This window comes from Triplophysa rosa, linkage group LG4 (assembly GCF_024868665.1).
Source record: "Triplophysa rosa linkage group LG4, Trosa_1v2, whole genome shotgun sequence".
Taxonomy (NCBI): Eukaryota; Metazoa; Chordata; class Actinopteri; order Cypriniformes; family Nemacheilidae; genus Triplophysa; species Triplophysa rosa.
In genome coordinates, this window is record NC_079893.1 from 11401692 (window position 1) to 11418288 (window position 16597).

Here is a 16597-nt window from a genome sequence, read left to right on the forward strand (position 1 = left end):
ACAAACTCACTAATAGCAATATTCTGCATGCAGTGTATGAATATTGAATATATCAGATGGTCCAAAAGATGGTTTTTAGTGATTTATCAAAATCTTTCTTAGTCAAGGTGTCATTTGAGATATGTTATAGTGGTATCATCCTCACCTGGCGGTATGTACTGGCATGCACCTGATGCATTAACCAGGACGTTTGTATGGAAGGTGGCATCAAATCTTTCATCAGCACTGCGGAGACAAAAACAAGAAACAAACATCAATTGAAAATGTTTTGCATTTGCATCATTGGAATAGTTCCTGAATTGTTAAAGCTGCAATCTGAAACGTTTGCCTATATTTCGCCATTTATGTTTAAAACATAAAATTGCAGGTTACTTATCTTTACGTGGGTCTAACACCAAATGATTCCCACAGCTCAACTTATACATCATTATAGTAAGCTTGCCATTGTGAATCGAGGTAAGGAAACCATTTTGAATGCTGATTTTACAGTATGTGGCTGCTCAATAACTGATTTCGTTTTTTATCAAAAAAGTTACAGATCTGCAAGAGATTAAGGATTTAAAATGCGTTGTCATACAATGCATTTGGTCAGCCTAAAATTAGTTTTATCCTATAAAATGTCTATGCCTTTGTCCTACTGGATCCTACAAGGATAATTTTTCTTTGATTAAAATGTAAAATTCAATTAACATTGTGGTTGTCATGTAACAGTCCGGCAGTTGTATTTAAAAAAAACCTTTATAATGAGTCACACATGCCGAAACACATCGGGAATTTGATTAAAAAATATATTAAGGTAAAACTTCAGCACAGATTAAATAACAAAACCTTGATCAAATGTGTGACATTTAAAACTTATTTAGGAGGTATGAAATGTGGTTTTAGTAATTATACTCATGTCCTGACCTTTTATCGGGTGTGTTATTCCTCCTCATTAGTAATTGTACAAGAATATAATTTTGTGGTGAACCACAAGTAAGACTGAAAGAGACATTCACCAAGGTACTGTACCTTTAAGGGAGGAAGGGGAAAATAAGTGTTTCCGGGTTAACGCGAGGTAGCAGATGGACCTCGCTCGTTGTTCAGTGTGATTTATATATTTTTGTAGTGGAGAAGTAAAGCTGACTCGACGCATCTCCGTCTCTTGTCTCCTCATTTATTGCACTCCACAATTTAATGACTGGCTACAGAGTTGTTAAGGGGTGTGTGGATGTGAGTTAAGCACTAATACTATTACGGGGAAAAAATCAGTCACGGTAAAGACAGCAAGAATAAAATATATAATATAATAAAATGTGGTACATGTCTCCAAAGAAATAGTACTGTTTACTTATATGCCGCAAAAACATTTCTTTGATCAGAAGGCTCAAATAAACCAATAATGCTTTCAAAGTCAGAGAGGTCAAAATCTCATAGCTGAACACTGCTAAATGACACAAAATGTTATGTGTGTTAATATATTGTGCACACATTCCACTTTCAGTCAATTTTTTATGCAATGCATTAGTGCACATATACTGTTCAGGTTGGTTGTACAATAGACTTGTTTTGCAGTGTTATGATTTCTCACAATTTTCACATAATACAGACACCACAAACATTAGACAACATAATATTATATTAGACAACATAATAACAAAAGTGCTCCAAAAATAATGTAACAAAAAATAAATTACATTTGTTTAATAAAATAAAAAGGATAAATAATATTCCTAAAACCTGTCCTCATTTAACTGAGTGATAGCTGCTGGCACAAAGCTACTTTTATCAAAGATAATATAATAACAAGATGCGCCACTGCCATTACAATGTATGTGGAGGAATGCAACACTCAATATGGCCGCTCTAGCTAAGAAAGCCCCGCCTTCCAGTAAAAAGATCCAATCGTTAAAGACTGACGGTTCTCTGGGGCGGCACTCTTGTGAGGCGTTTGCCAGCCTGTGCGCCTGCGCAGCAGCTGAAGCAACTTCGAAAAAGGGGATTTTTAGCTCAATTTAAGCTTACCAAGTTATGGTACATGAAGTCTTTGATCGGACATATGCTATTTAATTGTAGTTTTTGGAGTGATTTTAGAAATATCTGCCTTCCACCATTCAAGGAGATAGCTGCCCAGAGACACAAATCATATTTCACACAAATGACCTGTCACAGTCTAACTGATGCTCTTGAAAAACATACATTACATGTCTGTCATAGAGAATTTGTTGAAAACTATTATTAAACAGTCAAACAATTGAGATTGAAAACTATAAAAATCCAACACATTAATATTTTCTGCAATCAAATTTGAAGGAGACAGTGTTGAGAAGCATATAGACTGTTTTTGTTTTCTGTCTAAATATGTTTCTGTACTCTTAGCATGTTCTTGGACAACTTAAGCATATCGACTCTCATGGCTGAGTAAAAAATGTCAAAAGTTTGTTTATAGCTTCTGTGCCAGTTTTGTGCAAAATTGAACCTACTGTTTATCTGATGTAAATGATGGCTTTTTGAAATACCACACAACATGTCAATGAAGTAGGTTTACAGATCCTTTTATCCAAACAATGGAAAGAAGTTGAAGAAAAACGTGTTTTGCAAATACACTTGGTGCCACTAGAGGGACAGAAAATCTTTTATATCTGCTCTAAAGGCACAATATGTACAATTTTGCATTGTTCTTCTTTTGTGTTCTGCGGAAGAAAGAAAGTCATATAGGTTTGAAATGACAAGTGTGTGACTAATAGATGACAGAATTTTTATTTTGGAGTGAACTATAAAAAAAATTGTCCGACTCAGTTGAGCTAAGTTTTTTTAAGCACATTATTAGAATTGATGCACATCTTCCCATGTCCATCCAGTGTTTTTTATAATATCTCAAAATGCACATAAAAATAGTTGAATGAATACATACAATGGGTAATGGCATAATGTCTGTGTTATCCTCGGTTTCTGGCTTTACTGCCATAGTGTGTTCGACTTCATGCAGCGCTGTACAGATGAAGAACATCAAAGTGTTTGCGAATGACATCAAAGTGTCGCGAGAGAGATTTAAAAGCAGTACTGTTCAGTTGCTCTAGCGCTACTTTGATGTCATACTGTACTGCGATTGATATGCACAGCGAGGCATGCAGTCGATCACACCCGATGGCAAACAACTGCTATCGTTAAACGCTCTTTCATAGCGTCCACAAACTAAGCCTTTTTTATTGTTTGTGACCCCTAGCGGTAAAAATGACATATTGTGTCTCTAAGGTTATCTGTTTCAGTATTGATTTAAACGATTGAATGCTCTTTTGTTGTGGTCGTCATTTATGTTAGTGTTGACATGGGTAACAGGTGGTTTATTGTCTATCTAAAAAAAGCAGTATTTTATATCCTCTTGCCTCACTGAGATAGGATGAAGTTAATGGGACCCTAAGAAATTTGCTTTATAACGTATTGTTATAGCGTGAATGACTGAATAACATCTATGTAGGTGACAGACAACTAATACATCTAGAATGCATTAGAAGTCACTTTGGATTAAAGCATCTGCCAAATGTGTAAATGTGTGTTAGCATCTGCTCAATTAAAACAATTGTGTCCGGTTTATTGCGCCCTACTAAAGTATATCCATCATTGAACATTACAGCTAAATGCATCCTGACTCACTTTTAGTGGTTTATCCTCTCTTGACTCATCCTTGGCATCAGATAGCAAAGTCAGTATGTTCCCAATAACTTCTGCGTGTCTCATCCTAATATGGTGGTATGATGGTTAAGCAACTGCCTTCTGCCAAAAGCGCCAGTGTAATTGTCTGAGTGATACAAGTTGCAGTATGCAATATTTCATGGTGTGCAATGCATGATCTGGCATTTCATTAAAACAGAACCAGGATGATGTAGATTAAAAGCTCTTTACATTCCTTCCTCAAACAGAAAGTGGCTGTAATGCAGATTTCCAAAGTGTTCTGACAACCAGTGACAAATGAAATTTGCATAATGTAGATTTATGAAGCAGGGGCCAATTACTCCTTCAGACAAATGACATAAAACAGATATTCTGTCGTTTATACACATATTCAATTGCGATTCTAATTATCCATGACAAATGTGTAATTAAAGCTACATTATTATAGAGGGTTGTGGTGGTGTTATTAATGTGATGGAAATGAACGGTTTACAAAACCAAACTGGATCAACAGAGTAGGAAATGTTATCAGTCATTTTTGACACAGTACTGAGTAAACAAAGAAAAGTATATTTAAAACTTTAAGACTGATGACTGAAGATTTATACTGGGAGTAAACTCGGCTAGGATTTGTGAATAACTTGATGACTGATGATCATTGCAATTCGGCAGAGATCCATGGAGCGTTCTGGAGCTGGCCAGGTCAGAAACTCATAATATGCCTCAAGAATCTACTGCAGAATTTATCATATACAGTAGCTCTTTGACATCTCAACTATGGAGCAAATATTTATGAGGCACATGCATTCTTGCTGAATATCACAAATGACTGAATGTGTGAATAATAAAGAATACAAGTATGGGTGCTAGTGAAGTTTTATAATCAGAACACAGTTTATTATGTAAAGAGAGTGTGAAGACAGGGTGAAAAGCGACCCCTGGGGTCTGTGTAAATAATGCATAATAATAATAAATAAATAATAATTGCACATACAAACATAATATAGATACACACTGTACACTGCAAACACTTTCAACCTGAATTTTCTGAATACGATTTTGAAAACCTGTCATTAAAATCTAACTTAAATCTAGAAATTGTTTCAATTCTAGACAATAACCAGGGGCCTCATTTATAAACGCAAAAATCCACGGCAGCGTTCATATTTATAAAAACAGTCTTTGACGTTGAGATCAGAAACTGTTAAGCTGCGCGCAATTTCACGATCATTTGCGATTTATAGGCCCGGTTTCATAGAGAAGGCTTAGCCTAGGCCAGGACTATGCCTTAGTTAATTTAGGCTATTTAAGTCGCTTTTATTGAAATGCCTTAGAAAAAACATTACTGATGTGCATCTTAAGACGAAACAATGGGACTGACATATTTTAAGATATGTCCCGGTAAGTTATTTTCAGTTAAGACAGCTCAAAATTCATTTTAGTCTGGGACTAGTCTTAAACCTTGTCTGTGAAACTGGGGCATAGATTTCACATCTAATAGAGAGGCCTATGAAATTATCGTAAAATCAAATTTAGGATGGTTTATACGCAACATTTTATAAATGAGGCCCCAGGTCACAAATCAAACATGATAATGGACCGTTTTCATGAGCCTTTCCTTACCGTTGCATCAAATTACAAAAAAATAGTTAACGCTAATGCGACTGTGTTTCTTAGCGTCTATGGAAGTCACGGTAAATTTGACATCATTATCTCTTTGACTACCGTTATCAGATTCTCTCTCCATTTTTTTCATTTAGTTGAAAGTTGTAACGTTTGCCCCGCCTTTGTCAGCCACGCCCCCTGTACAAAAGCCACTTCCCCATCACGCATGATCACTATCACCGGACTTTTAACCCCAGGACTACATTTCCCATCATGCACTGCACCACTCTGACCTCATTGATTACCCCGCACCTGACGCTCATCATTACACTCCACCTGAACCCCATCACATGGACTCTATTTAATAATAACTAATGTTTTGTCATGTTTATGGTCCAGGCTTGTTGTATTTTGACGTTGTTCTTTAAACTACTCGTGGACTCTCTTTATTCCTATACTCCGTGGATTATTTATATATATATATACTGTATATATATGATTGTTTTTTGTCTGTGGATATTATTTTGTTCGTATTCCTTGGATGTTCCCCATTTCTACCTGATCACTTGTTAGTTTGCCTGGACTCATTAAAATTCACGTATTCATCAGTTTCCTGTTTGGCATCGTTCCTCATCTGTGAGAGTGTTACAAAAGTAATTAAAAGACTATCGTTGAGTTTTTCATTTGCTTTTATAGCAAATGAGAATGCAAAAAATGTATTTGTGGTAGTCTCCGATTCACTGCCATAGAAGTTTACCCAACTATGACGACTTCCGCTGCTGAAAACGTGAAAAGGGTCCATTGAAATTCTTTGTACATTTTCTTGCTTTTATTAAAGCACATAAGATCTTTGGAACGTTCAAGTCATAAAACTGATCATCATTGAAGCCAAAGGGGGCATGCCAAACACTAAGCAAAAACATATACATCTTACAGTTCATCTTTTGTTATACATACAAAAGAACTGAATATATAAAATATATAAAAATTATAAAACATTTCCAAAACTGAAACATTTAATAGAGTTTCATACTTTAAATGCTTTTCTAGTCAGCTAAAGATGTCTACATCTAATCACCTAATGTGTCACCTTCAAATTGTGTAACTGTGCGATGCTAAATGTTTTGGATTGTGAGGCATGTACTGTGATGTGTGGTGTCATGAGATGGTTGGTGATACCCAAACCCAATAAATAATTCAGATTTTTTGGGCTAATTTGTTTTAAATTTTAAAATTCATAAAATGATGCCACTATAATTTCCATAAACGTTTTGCACTGAACATGTGTAAGTGTCTAGACCACAACAGGAAAACACACTTAGAAGGGCCTGGGCCCGGTTGCATAAAGCACCTTAAGTTTTTCCCTTAAGTATGACACTTAAGGGGTGATTTTCCTTTACCAAAGACAATAGGAGAATAACTTAAGTAAAACTTAAGGTATACTTAAGGACACACTTAAGGGAAAATTACACTTAAGGTGCTTTATGCAACCGGGCCCTGAACCCACATGCTGTTTGTCTCTTGCACTTGTACTGTTTCTGCAGCGATCTCTTCAAAGTTCCTCAAATATATAAATACTGTCATATTACATATTTTTACAATACATTTTTTTCAAAGTGACTAGTGCATGCATTGAAGAAATAAAGTATATCAGAATGCGCATTCCTGTCACCAATGGAGCTACAGGAAGACTTTTTTGTCCCTGCAAGTGGATGGATGGACCTAACATGCAATAGTTTCTCTATAATTTGACATATAGTAAGCATTTTACAATTATTTTGAAACACAAATCAAGTCTGAAAAAAATCTGTTACCTAGCTCTTATAAGAAATAAATGCACTTCATTCCAAATTCTATGTAGCTTCGAATTTCCTTCACTAGCTCTTTTTAAGTTTCAATTATTTCACTCACATTATCTTTAACTCTTGTATTGTTCTCTTTTCAGAAGACTGACTTTGCCATCATTAGAGGTTGATGATCCTGTGGATAAGCAGCTTAATGTTGGGTGTAATTCTCTTCTCACATCAGTACCTTTTCTCTCTCTCTCTCTCTCTCTCTCTCTCTCTGTCTTCTGTCCATCTCTCTTCTCTTATGGGTGCCGTTCAACCTAAGGTGTTTTTGCACTAAAATTTTCTCACAAATCACCTCAAGGACATAAACTGTACTCTATTTTCTTTTAAAGCAGGCCAATGGACAAAGCAGTAGCCTTGTCAATTTATTTTTTAGATTGTCAGGGTCGAAGACATCTAGTGGTAAATGTGTTCACCTCTGAGTTCAAGATCATTATTCTCCCAAAGAGTGTAAATAATTTCTATTAATTACTAATTTAGCTGACGCTTTTATCCAAAGTAAGTACAGAACATTTACAACAAACAGAGCCTCTCTGGAACAAACTGAGGTTAAGTTTCTTGCCTTGAAAAATGGATCAAGCCTTGTGGTGTTTGAACCATGATGGTGAATGAAGTGAAAATAGAAAACAGAAGTGGAAATTACTGTTTAATTCTTATTCCACAACACACTCACCGTGGACATAACATGTATTTACATGCATCACTGCAAATACAGTAGATACATTTGTTTACATTTTTTAAAACCTATTTAGAATAAGTCCTCCTCGACTAATTTTGTGTTGTAATTTGCAATAGATTAAATGTTTTGTTCTGTTTAATCTGTTCTTGGCACATAATTCATGTGTAATTGAATTCGGCATCATTGAAGCCAAACCTGGCACAATGTGTTTTTACGCACTATGGTTCTGTATATGCAAACGTAAATGGAATTTGAGACCTAAATCAGCGGAAAAGATTTCCATTAAATAGCCAGCTAATTTTAGTATGTTATACACAAAGCTATGTTATATCAACCATGTCAGTCATGTTAGTTTACTTACATTTCTGCTGAACTGGCTTTGTCTGTTAAAAGAATAGTTCACTTTCAAAATGAAAATTCTGTCACTCTTGTCATTTCAAATGTGTATGACTTTCGTTCTTCCTGAGAACACAAAAGAAGATATTTTGAAAAATGTTGGTAACAGAAAACCGTTGGTGCCCATGGACTTGCATTGGTTTTGTGTCCATACAATAGAAGTCAAAGGGGACCAATGGTTTCGGTTACCAACATTTTTCAAAATATCTTCTTTTGTGTTTTGCATAAGAAAATCACACAGGTTTAAAATGAAAACAGGGTGAGTAAATGATGACAGACTTTTAATTTTGAAGGCGAACTATTCCTTTAAGGGTAGTCAAGTGAGATAACACTTCAATTCCACTCCTATCTACAGTATGATATAGAGATGGGAAGATCGAAATTTACCGCTTCAAAACATGGTATTGTAATGTTACTGAAAACGTTGAGATGTAGACATTGTGAAGACAATACAGCACCCATTAGTGTGTAAAAAAGTAATAAAACAATTGAAAATGGAAAATAATAAGTAAAATAAAAAATGGTTAGTTAAAGGAGTCATATGACACGACTAAAACGAATATTATTGTTTGTTTTAGACGTAATGCAATGTGTATACAGGATTTAATGTTAAAAAACGTTGTATTTTTTATTTTGTATTTTGTATTTTTCATTGTATTTAGCTATGACCAGTAGGTTTGATGCTGTAAAACATCACAAATGCGTCATTACTTGTGTCAAGATAAAGAATGTTTTTCATGCTTCATGACTAATACAAAAAAAAACTGCACATGCCTCAGAGTAATATACTGTAGCGTATTTATAATTTATTTATTATTATCTATTATTTATTATTCTTTTCATTCTGTTGTTTACTGTGTTGTACTGTCTGTATGCTGGTTGAGTTTGACCAGAGTTTCCACATTATTAAAATTCATTAATAAATTAGTTGTTAATGTCGTGTTTTTGATCAGGTGGAATAACAAAATACTATATTGTATGATTAAACAAAACATTACTACATAAGAAAAACTCACAAACACGCAGCTTGGACCCATCTGTTCATATCCAGATCCAGATGTGCGTGTGCCAGTGTGTGATGTTAAAATGCATCAGATAAGGGTAAACAGACACTCAACAACCCAATAAATCAGACATGGCAGAACTCTAACTTATCCTATGGAAAAGTGCAGTTGAGGTCCAAAGGCTCATGGGAATTAACAGTATGTAAATTCTGCATGAGTTAAAGGATTTAGAGAGGACTCAGATGGGGCTTAGTGCTAGACTACATAGAGATCCAGCTGAGACAGTCAGTCACTTATGGTCTTTTATTAGATAAGTCAAAATATCGCCACGAATAAAGGCCAATATGATGATATACAGTATATGTATGCCAGGGCGGTTCTAGGATTTAATTCTTAATGTGACTTAGCCCTCTCTTAGCCCAAGATGTGAAGCTAAAGACCATTGTGATTTCTCTTTGTGAACAGAACCACTATATAACTACTTGGGTTGGCGGAGTGACCAAAAACCTATTTCAAGGAATGAGTCATTTTATTATTTCACTGTAACAATCTCCGACTATAATCTATATAAAATTATAATCTAATTTTTCTCAGATTGATTTAACTTGTTTATTTATTTATTACAATCCATTTAAATGCTCGCGTTAAAATAGGCAAGTTATGAAAATGCACTAAAGATATCAGAGTCTGATAATCAGAAATTATTTATTTATATTTATCTTCTGGCTTTATCATATGTATACAGCAGGAAGATAAACAATGTGTATAGACCGTTTCATCAGACGTGCACGTGCCTGACCCCCAGTTGACTTCCGGTTTGTGTTTGGCTAGTGTGTAATAATATAACTATTTACTGTATATTTAATTTAATTTATGTAAATATTAATTTGTATTATTATTTTACAGTATAATAATTGTATTAAATAAATTATTTGTTGAATGGGTCCCGTAGTTTGGTCGCATCTAAACAAACATTATGATGTATCTAGCGGTTGAGTTTGGAGCTTATCGGAGTCTAAATTCAAAATATTAGAGATACAAGTTAAGCCAAATAATGGTTCTTCTCGGTTTCTTTTGATTGTTATCAGAAATAATCTACAGGCACTCTATTATTTGTGAATGTGTACCGGAAGTTAATTTGGGGTTACAAAAGTGTGCATATGCAGTAACATTTGTTTATGTTGTTGATGAAACCGTCTATAACAATTAAGTATGAATATATGCACAAACAATGAGAGTAAATGTATATGACTGATGAGTTATAAACTGGTGTTCATAGGGTCTGCACTGTAGGTCTTCATCGCTCTTCACTCTCTATGCACACTTCTATTGTGTTGTGACCCTTTCTTGTCTTTGGGTTTGTATATTCTCATGCTTGTCTTTGCACTGCGAGTCCCTGGTGACTCCAGACGCGTCTCCATAAAGGGGAGTTAGTGGTGCGTCACGTCAAAGCGCTCACGCGGCGAGCATCATCGCGCATTTCAAAGCAAGATTCACCTCGGCTCGCCTGAAGTTTTTCTCTTTTCGCTTTACAAAGTGATCTGACTTCTGAAATATATGAGAACTAGCTTTTTTATAGGCACATGCAGATCCCTACACTCCTGCATGAGCACTGCAGGTGAGAGAGAAAGTGCCGCACTTGAGCGGATCACGAAAAAAATGACTGAAAGAAGGTCAAAAGCATTTATTTGATTTGTTATTTGTTCAAATGTTTTTTTCATCATAACGCCCAACCGTAAATATGTAAAACATTCCCAACCGGAATGTAAATAACGCTTATTTACATTCCGCAGAATACACGGCATAGAAAAATCACTTACATTTTATTCAGCGGTACCAGCATATACAGTCATACCGCCCAGCCCTAGAATTTACATATTGCTCTCTCCTGTAATTCCAAGTTATGACTTGAAAATGAAAATAATGATTGAATTATTGGGTTCAAACTTAAAATTTTTGGGGTATCAGCTCAGCTCAGCTCAGCATGTCTAATTCACTGAACAATGTTCAACGCCATTGTAAAATAAATGATATAAACTGTGTCATCAAGGTGGTTGGAATTCTATATTAGCCTTTAAAGACCCAAACACTCATGTAGGGTATTTTTTCCCCTGCATCTAAATTAAAGGATTTCATGAACGCTCATTACAGTCATAAGAAGTTGCGTTTTGAAAAACAACAACAATGCAAAACATATTTGGAAAACCCACAGTTATTTATAACATATTTTGTTTTTCTCAAGCTTTATGCTGCCTATACGTTGTTGCTGCTCAAGATGTATTATGTAATATAAGATTACAGGCTTGCTGTTCTATTCTGTATGCTCTGTATTTTATTTTGATATATGCGTGTTACCTGTTATAAAGTAGAATATCCGGTGTCCAGATCTGATTGGATGGGAAACGCAGGGTCTGAACACCTGGATGGTTATCAGGGTTCCAGCTCAAATAGATATCTGTCCAGGACTGCAAAACACACAACAAACCCATCAGTGTCATTATTGTACATATTGTACATACACACAGCCAGCTGGGGTCTGGGGGTCACGTGTACATTTACCACAGGGAAATAAACGCAGGCTACATAGACAAAACATTACATCTCATAACAACAGCACATCTGATAAAACTCCAAATTACAGTGCATATAAAAGTAAATGTGGAATGTTGTTTGGCAGTGATTAAAGCTAAATTAATTCACTCTGAGTTGAATATGTTGATGTCTCGCTGCTTTTTGCATAAACTCCACCTGATCCCTCTTTGGGGGTTTAGATAGCGAGATAGCTCAGGGCTTTGCGGTGCCAATGTAACTGCTTTTGTGTTTCTTTGTTTGGGTTTGTAGCTTTATTAAGCATCACATGACCAGCCTCCCAAAATGATCAAACAGAAGGAACAGTACTGTTTTCTAAAATTCTTTTAGATGTGGAGTTAAGAACACTAACTTTTGAACTGACATTCAAGCCAAAATTAGACTTGCTTTGTCGATAATGAGAATAAATGTTTCTATTTCATTTATAGTGCACTGTGGTGTAAATTGTAGTCTGACACTGGTAGATCCTCATTTAAGAAAATGTAAAAATTCTGCATTTAAATTTTATGCAACGTACTATGCTTTCAATGTCTTCACATTCTAGTTCTGCCCCGATATCTCTTCATTTCATCTAGAATGGTTTCCCACCACTATAATGCGACCTTTCATCTATTCCTGATAAGTTTGTGTGATCGCTGATGCGTGATTAATTCTGCTGATAAAGAAAGGAGAGAATCACAGATCACATTAGACCAGCCAGGAGGAACGAGGAGGTTCTGTACTCTCTCTCTCTCTCTCTCTCTCTCTCTCTCTCTCTCTCTCTGTGGCTCAGATGTCCCTGTGTGCTTTAGTGAACGTATTCCCTTTAGGCGTTGCTCTGTCTCTGCGGACGCAATTGCCTGCTTGTCACTGACATCTTAACAAGACTGGGGAAGCTTTGTCACACATATTTCAAGTATGCAATGAACACATATTTGGAACACCCACAGTTTTCATTCAGCTTTCAAGTCAAATAAAAGCACAGGAGGAAAAAACAAGAGATGGACTCACACCTGTGTCTCTGTCTCTCACTGACTCATTTTAAAGGTCCAGTGTGTAATTTTTTGAAGGATCTATTGACAGAAATGCAATATAATCAGTGTTGGGGGTAACGCGTTACAAGTAACGTGCATTACGTAATAAGAGTACTTTTTTAAGTAACGAGTAATGTAACGCGGTTACTTTATAAATTTACATATCAATACTCGAGTTACTTTGTTTTTCAAGTAACTCGAGTTACTTTTCAGTCTAATCATTGATTTATATGAACATTATATGAACAAGCACAGACAGATCTGCAGATTTAAATGGGCATGGTCACTGTTAGAAGAAGGGTTGGGGAGTGGGCAGAGCACGGGAGAAAGAGAGGAAACAACTGTCATGTGTTAGTCTCCTCACCAAATACCAGCATATATACAACATATGTTAAATGTTATTTTCCCCTCAAAATAATATATTAGCAATACATTATATGTTAGATTAATCATAATTTCGTATAACACCATAGAGTTGTTTTGGCTCAGCGAAGTGCTCAGCAATACAAAGAGGATCTGTCATATCGCTTATATATTACTTTTTTAAATCTAAAAAAACACCCATATTTGCCGGCCAAAAATCCTCCTTTTCCCACACAGTGTTATACGAATGGAAACTACTCTGCCGTCCCAAAAGCTCACCGGCGCCATCTTGTGCAACTAGCCGCACTGTCAAACACAATAAATATGGAGAGTGACAACGAAGTTAGCAGTGTCAACAGTAGGCAAAGCTCTGATGAGGTGGAGGACTACTGGTCAGGAAATATTTGAGATGTGTTTTTTAAAGAAAATAAATGTGTGTTATAGGCTATATAGGATTGTTAAATGCATTACAGTGTTAAACACTAAAGAAAAACAAAGTCTGGAGCATCAGCTAGGTGAGAAAAAGTAATGCAAAAGTAACGCAAAAGTACTTTCAGTTACTTTCCACAAAAAGTACCCAAGTAACGTATTTAGTTACTTTTTATATTGAAACTAGTTACTTTTAAAAGTAACTTTCCCCAACACTGAATATAATATACATAACAATGTCTTCAGAGGTGTATAAAAACCTTACATAATGAAGTGTTATGTTTTTATTACCTTAGAATGAGCTATTTTTATCTACATACACCGCGGGAATTGCATGGAATTTGGTATGTTGTTTCTACAGTAGCGCTAACGGACAAACTGCTCTACAGAACGTGTTCGTAAATAGGTTATCTCCTTCGGCAAAGAAGCAAAAATGTGACGACATCTTAGATCTGTGTAAGCCACCGTAGTTCTTTCGAAAGGGAAGGGGAGAGGGGTGGAGTCAGCCATCGGTTGCAATTCACAACTTCACCGCTAGATGCCGCTAAATTTCATACACTGGACCTTTAAATAGTCATGTATTTTATTGGTATGAAGAATATTTATACAAAGTAGCATTTTTAATTGTTTTGGTGCATTATTTAGGGCTGGGACGAGATATTGTGTAATTTTCATGATCAGTTTCTCAATTAATTACGGTTAAATGCCGCCACATCAGAAACTCAGAATATGGGACACAGAAGAAGAACAATTTACACACATAGGCTGCATCCGAAATGGCATGGTCAATGAGTAGGTACTTAATTTCTCGCCTACTCTTTTATGAATACTGACGATTCGAACATACTACTCTGTTCAAGTACTGTCTTCTCCTACTAAATAGTAGGTAAGTAGGCGTATTCGGACGCAACATTAGTATATGCACGTCCAAATCTTGCGAGAAATAGTCCACCACCCGGGTATTTCTCGCCTACTCTTTTATGAATACTGACGATTAAGACATACTATTCGATCCCCTATACTGCTGATTTGCCTATATAGTAAGGAGGTATGCCATTTCGGATGCAGCCGTAGTTCCAGGAAATGCTAATGGTCATATTCGAAGTCATATTTGAAGAACATATTTGATCTTTGTTCTTCCAACCTTTTCAGGTTTTTTTATATAATAAAGTATATAATAATGATGTTTGACGAGTGTTGCTTTTTCAAATGCACATTATAAATGATTCAATTTCGTCATGATTTTAGATCGAGCAGTACTTCCTACTGATCAAAGAGCCGTAGTTCACGGAAGCTGTGCATAAAACATTGAATCGAAGCCTTTGCGATTTCAAAATCGACCTAGACAGGTATAATTAGTGTGAATCGCGATATATATTGTCACAGCCCTGTGATATCCCAATAAGTGATATACAGTAAATATGGTTTATGGGTTGCAATTCTGCTTAATCTAATTTGTAGAATAATGTTCTGTTCCAGCTTTAGCGAGATGGGAGTTAGTAGACATGAGTGAAACATCAGGACTAAAGGTCTGAATCGGTTTATAGAGAGACTCTTTTTTGCTCTCTCTCTTTCAGGATTTATCTCAATCACTAACTCAGATGTCTCATGCTGTAAGGCACAAGTGGCGTCCATCTGTGGGTATATATTTTGTTGTCAAAAAATATTTTCGCTTAAGTCAGTCCGTGGGTGTTCATCTGTGCAAGATCGCTCTCTGGACAGGCTTGGCACTGAGGAAAGACACCGGTCTGAATGTTGGGTGTAGAATCAGAGAAGGCCCAGTGTGGAAAATCTTTTATCCAGCTTAATTTCATGGTTAAGTGCTCAGTTGGCTAAACTCATGCATTATGGCTGATGAGGTCAATAAAGGTGAATTAGAGCTGAGGAATGTTTCCGAAAGATAGAAACGCCTTTTAACAACTAAAACGTACAATTGGCACCAGCCATACAAACATTTATGTGCACAATTTCACAAAGCTTTTTATGAAATTTTACACTTGCTTGCACTTGAGATGTTTATATTTACCTAATATATTTAATGTGTCTAGTTTTGCATCTTTAGTGGGCCTGGGCATTTCAGTAATTACTTTGGACTATAATGCTTTTCAGCATGGAAGCTTTCACATACGTAGGTAAGATAATATCTCGTAGTGTTTTGCATCTAACTCCACCCAGGAGTACAACTACAATTGTGTACCCTAAATTACTGTTGCAGCTGAAAACAGTTTAGCAGTCGCATACAGCATGGCTAATAATGCACGTTTTTATTGAGTTATGAATTTATGATTTACAAATTTCATACAAAAAGTCATACCACCTCTTAAATAATAATAGAACGTAAATCATTTGTTTTCACGTGGATGATCACTACTCATATCATATTGATATTAATACACAACATCATGTGTTTTTTCAGCATGACCTGAAAAAAAAACCGTTTTTTGAAAGTGAAGTCTTCAGGATCAGAGTTTGTGTATGATGAATTATTCACCATAGTTATCTCAATCCATACAACTTTTTGGCTGATTGAGAGGGTGGTTGCATAATGATGTAAATTATATAATTTAATAAAAACAACATACTTTGTTGAATTTGTTTATACTACCATACAGAGCAAATATGGATTAATTTTCTACTGATTTGTAGCTTTACCTGTAATAGGAAATGGACTTTGGATGGAGAAACTGATTCCACACTAGCATTTTTCTGGAGCAACAATGAAATATCCCCAAAAGTCTATACTTACAGTATACACACGCACACATCAACCCTGTGGCTAGGAAAGAGCTCAGCTTTATGCTCTGACACTCTTTGACAATACGTCGTATATGGCCTATTTTATAATACATGTTGTTTTCAATAATTCATAATTCATTTCACTGTTTGTAGTGCACAAAAACAGTACATTCTTTATGACTACCAGGATACATTCTGATGGACTACCAGGTTATTCAAGCAACCCAAAATAAGTTATTAAAACAGATTGTCCATTATATTTTAAGCTTCCAGACATAGACC

The 16597-nt window shown here is 35.7% G+C and overlaps 1 protein-coding gene across 2 annotated transcripts in view; it reads right to left on the reverse strand.

Annotated features, from left to right (window-relative positions):
- LOC130552726 (neuronal acetylcholine receptor subunit non-alpha-3) overlaps positions 1-16597 on the reverse strand; it is an 88541-nt gene that overhangs the window by 8953 nt on the left and 62991 nt on the right. For both annotated transcript variants that reach the window (XM_057331245.1, XM_057331243.1), the window contains 2 exons: positions 11541-11650; positions 146-225 (listed from right to left, as the gene is read on the reverse strand). In XM_057331245.1, coding sequence (XP_057187228.1) covers positions 146-225; positions 11541-11650 — 190 coding nt within the window. The remainder of the gene's footprint in view (positions 1-145; positions 226-11540; positions 11651-16597) is intronic.